The 4,342-nt window shown below is 45.6% G+C and overlaps 1 protein-coding gene across 4 annotated transcripts in view; it reads left to right on the top strand.

Annotated features, from left to right (window-relative positions):
- apc2 (APC regulator of WNT signaling pathway 2) overlaps positions 1–4,342 on the top strand; it is a 35,620-nt gene that overhangs the window by 17,572 nt on the left and 13,706 nt on the right. For all 4 annotated transcript variants that reach the window (XM_020609130.1, XM_020609131.1, XM_020609128.1 and 1 more), the window contains exon 8: positions 3,807–3,911. In XM_020609130.1, coding sequence (XP_020464786.1) covers positions 3,807–3,911 — 105 coding nt within the window. The remainder of the gene's footprint in view (positions 1–3,806; positions 3,912–4,342) is intronic.

The following is a 4,342-nucleotide window of genomic DNA, read 5'->3' as shown; positions in this document are numbered from 1 at the left end:
AGGGTCCAAAGTAAACCCAGAGTTTTGGTGGCAGGAGAACCTCTGCCTGTGTCAGCTCCAGAATCCTGTTTGTTTAGGCCATGTCACTGTCATGTGTCTGTGTATACATACAGATGTTGTTCTCTGTCCTTACGTTGTTTCTGTCTATGTGCAGTTGGAGCTGTCCTGGGACAGTGTCTGCTATAGGCCTCTGTTTCCTAGACACTGGTCAGTACAAGTGGATTTACACAGGGAAATGTTTGGCCTTTAATGTGTGGTACATGATGATTTAATGTGTCACTTACTGCAGATATGTTATGAATTCCTGTCACAGTGACACACAATCAAGTCACTATGACTTTCTGGGATTAATTCACAGATCATCACTTAAGGAAACACCACAGTTACAGGAGTATTCAGGTCACACCCCTGCATCTTATCAGTGTCTGTCAGCAGAACACGACCTGCTCTCGTGGAAATGTGGAGTTGGTAGTAACCGGTCTGGTCATCACATACAAACATGTACATGCTGCTGCAGGACCCGACTGTGTTTATGTCACATTTACCAGCTGGGTGGTGGATGGTTTTAAAGTGCTGCTGCTCTAAAGCCAGAATCATTTAGCAGGTGATATTCAAGCATCAGAAGGAGGAAGGCCGGGGGCACCGCAGGCCTTGCTATATGGCTATAGTCCATTTGTTCTACCTAGTAAATGTGACAAACACACCTGGGTCCTGCAGCAGCATGTATATGTTTGTGATGACCAGGCTGGTAACAACAGGCTTCACATTTCCATGAGAGCAGGTCGTGTTCTGTGAAACAGATGCATGGGAGTGAAATGAACTGCTGTGTTCGTGCAGTGTGGCACATCAGTAAAGAAAGTAAGTAACATAAATGTGAATTAACACTTTAAAATCTATGAAGTGATCCCAGAAAGCCAAAGTGACTTGATCATTATAAATGTGAGTAACAGGAACTCGGGATGCATCTGCACCATTAAATCACCACGAGTGCTGCATTAGCTGATGGCGTGTTAGTGTATGATGCCTGTGAAGACAAACGGAGCGCTGTAAACACGAAGGCACGGCCATGCCAGTCCAGATCAGGTGCTCCAGCTGTGTGAGAGCTGTCAGTGTTCCGTGGTGTTAACCAAACGCCTGAAACAGAGGAATTTGGCTCAGCAATTAAAATCAACATCACTATTATAATACAAATCAGACACATGCACAATAAACACGTGTAACATGTGTAAAAGCAAACATCAGTAATGAAAAAACAGCAAGGCTTAAAATTTAAAGAGACAAAACTGTTGTAAATAATAAAATGTGAGAGTGGACAGGAACAGTTACAGGTTTAAAAAAACTAAATTGGAGTAAATGTGACCTGCCAGCATCTGCAGGCACAAATCGAACCCAGACTGTTCAGTAAAGTGTCATTTGGAACAGGACTGTAACACCTCCTGTTCTTCAGGGCTCCATACAGCCAGGAGCTCTCTGGTTGTAATTTATACTCATCCCTCCTCCTCGTCTGTCCTCTCTCTGTCCCAGCTCGTTGCTGTGCAGAGAAACCAGAAGTTGTTTTTTTTCCCGTCTCTGAGCGGCGTTGTGATTGGCTGTTGCCAGGCTGCAGGTTGGCACCGAGCAGGAGTTTCTGAGGTAAAGAGAGCGAGTCTGATCGTCCTTTCTCTGCTCCCCTCAGAGAATAACAACCAGCCAGCAGTGACATGAATGCTTTGCCGGCAGAGGGGAAGAATCCCCCGCCCGTTTAAAGTTATGCAGCACACATTCCCCCAGTTCCCTCTGAGGTTTAGATTTGATGTGTCCTGGTCTGGAGACATCGGGCTGATCCAGACTGGACTGTTCCTCTGATAGGAAGCAGCACCAGTGAACCTGCTGATGTAGTTGTTCTCTAAGCTTTGGCTGCTGATTTTGTTTAAGCATCGGCACAACCACTGTTTCTGTTCTTTTGTCCACGCTGTTTGTACCAGTCATAAGATGTAACTACAGTGGAGTCTGTTGTGATGCCTGTAAGTGAAGGTCGGTTCTGACCTAATGGTTAATCAGTTATCAGAATAACCACAAATTATTTCTATGGCATTTCCTCAAGTGATCCTGCATTTGTTGCTGTATATGAATGGTCTGCCTTGAAAACACAATGAACTCAAGTAGAAGGGATATTTTTAGATGCACTGAGTTTAGAGCTGACTTTGTCCTCGTGTGCGTCTCCGCTCGCTGTTGTCCATTTTGTGGTCTCGTTGCAGCTGCTTGTGTTTGATGGAGGAAGTTTGGATCAGAGCCAGGCTCGGCCTTCTACCACGGTGCACCAGGAAGAAGCAGAAATTATTCAGGTTTCCTTTGTTAGCGGCAGGAAAACACACACACACACTCACCTCTTTGTCTGCAGACAGACACACATCACACCCCAAGGGGTTGCCATGGAGACGGGATGTGGATGGGGGGTTGAAAGCTTTGGATCGACTGTGAGGATTTCACTCTGCGAATCCAAATGAGACTGAGTGTGTGTGAGGTTAGGCTGTTGGGTTTGAAACTCCCAGTTTCCAAAGACCCCACATCTGTCTGGCGAGATGTGTTCTTTCAGTTTAATTAATTTACCTGCAATGTTTTTTTAAAAAGTGCAAAAATAATAAGGAAATTAGGACAGGAAATTATTTTGCTGGTGAGATTAAGAACAAAATCAAACAGACATAAAATTAATCCATCCATTATCCTCCTTATGTGGGGTCAGGTCACAGTGGCAGCAGGTTCGGTAAAGTAGTCCAGACGTCCCTCTCCCCGGCTCCTCTGGCGGGATTCCGGGGCATTCCCAGCCCAGATGGCGTGTTCTGCGTCTGCCCCAGGGTCTCCTACCAGACAGACGTGCCCAGAAAACCTCCACCGGGAGGTGTCCTGAAAAGACCCGACAGGCTTAAAAATATCTGACAAAACTATGAAATAAAATAAAAGCGAAGCTTTCTATTTTATAATTTACTTAATAATCTTTAAACATGTTTCTTCTACAAAACAGCTTATAAAAAGAGGTAACCTTCCCTAATGAGACCACTCATTTACCGTATCATTGCAAGTTCTTTAGAGTAAAAATCTAGCTGTCCAAAGACTAACGTATGATTAACAGCACAAAAACTAATATTAATGCACAAGTGAGAGCAGCTGGGCAAAATCAGGCCTTGACCTCATGGCCCACAATCCCAGAGCCTGAGCTGCACTGTGCGCTCTTGCCAGCGCACAAACCCATAAGAATAAGGACAATGTTTTGATGATTGTCTAGAACCTCCTGCGTAAAATCAGCAGCACTGGCTCCTACCAGAGCTGCAAGAGACGTTTTAAGAGAAAGTCAGGTTATAAAAGGTGAAACAGGTGAGATGAAAGGTATCAACCAGCCCTCGGCATCGTGGCTGTTTGGCCTGAAACCAGCCAGCAACGCACAAACAGATCGGTGTCTCCTCCCACCCCAGCTGCTGCACTTGACGACATTTCTCAACGAATGTATGTATTTATTTCGGCCTGTATAGTTATACGAACATGGCAAAAAGACAAGGAAACAAAACAAACAAATCACATAACTACGTCCTACGACAGGCTGAAGCTCCAGTCTATGGAGCCAACCCCTTGTACTTATTTCGAGCACGCTGGTTAGTGTCTGTCGTTCCAAGAAAAACTGTTTTCTTAATCTCTTTACAAAAATCTAATTCCAGGCATCATTTGTTTACATTGCAATACCATCTTCCTCCTTGTCCTCTGTGTGTGTGTGTGTGTGTGTGTGTGTGTGTGTGTGTGTGTGTGTCTGTGTGTGTGTGTGCGTGTGTGCGCAGCTGTCTGGAGCGGAGAAGCCTCCTGCTGGAGAACCGGAGAACAGCACATCTTCATCAGCAGCAGCAGCTGCAGGACCAGAAGCTCCTGCAGACGGGGGCAGCAAGGTACCACCACAAGTACTCGACTTGTACTGCACTACATGTACTTGATAACTTCAGGTCCTTTCCAGAATCAGATGAATCAAACCAAACCCAGTAGAACCACCAGACTCTATTGATCCCAGTGGGAAATCCACCAGCTACCCAGCAGGATGGAAAGTACTTCACAATACAAGTATATAAGGTAGTTACCATCAGCTCCACCTTCAGCAGCTGCAGCATTAAAGTGATGAAGACAGTAACGTATCAGTCACTATGATCCAGTATCTGAGACATTACTGGGACATGGGCCATTCTGCAGGACGAGTACTGGTACTGTTGGTACTTCTAGTACATCCATCCATCCATTTTCCTCCGCTTATCTGGGACCGGGTCGCGGGGGCAGCAGTCTAAGCAAAGATGCCCAGACCTCCCTCTCTCCAGACACTTCCTCCAGC

The sequence above is a fragment of the Monopterus albus genome, unplaced genomic scaffold, assembly GCF_001952655.1.
Source record: "Monopterus albus unplaced genomic scaffold, M_albus_1.0 scaffold98.1, whole genome shotgun sequence".
Lineage (NCBI taxonomy): Eukaryota > Metazoa > Chordata > Actinopteri > Synbranchiformes > Synbranchidae > Monopterus > Monopterus albus.
This window is presented reverse-complemented; position numbering and strand designations above follow the sequence as displayed.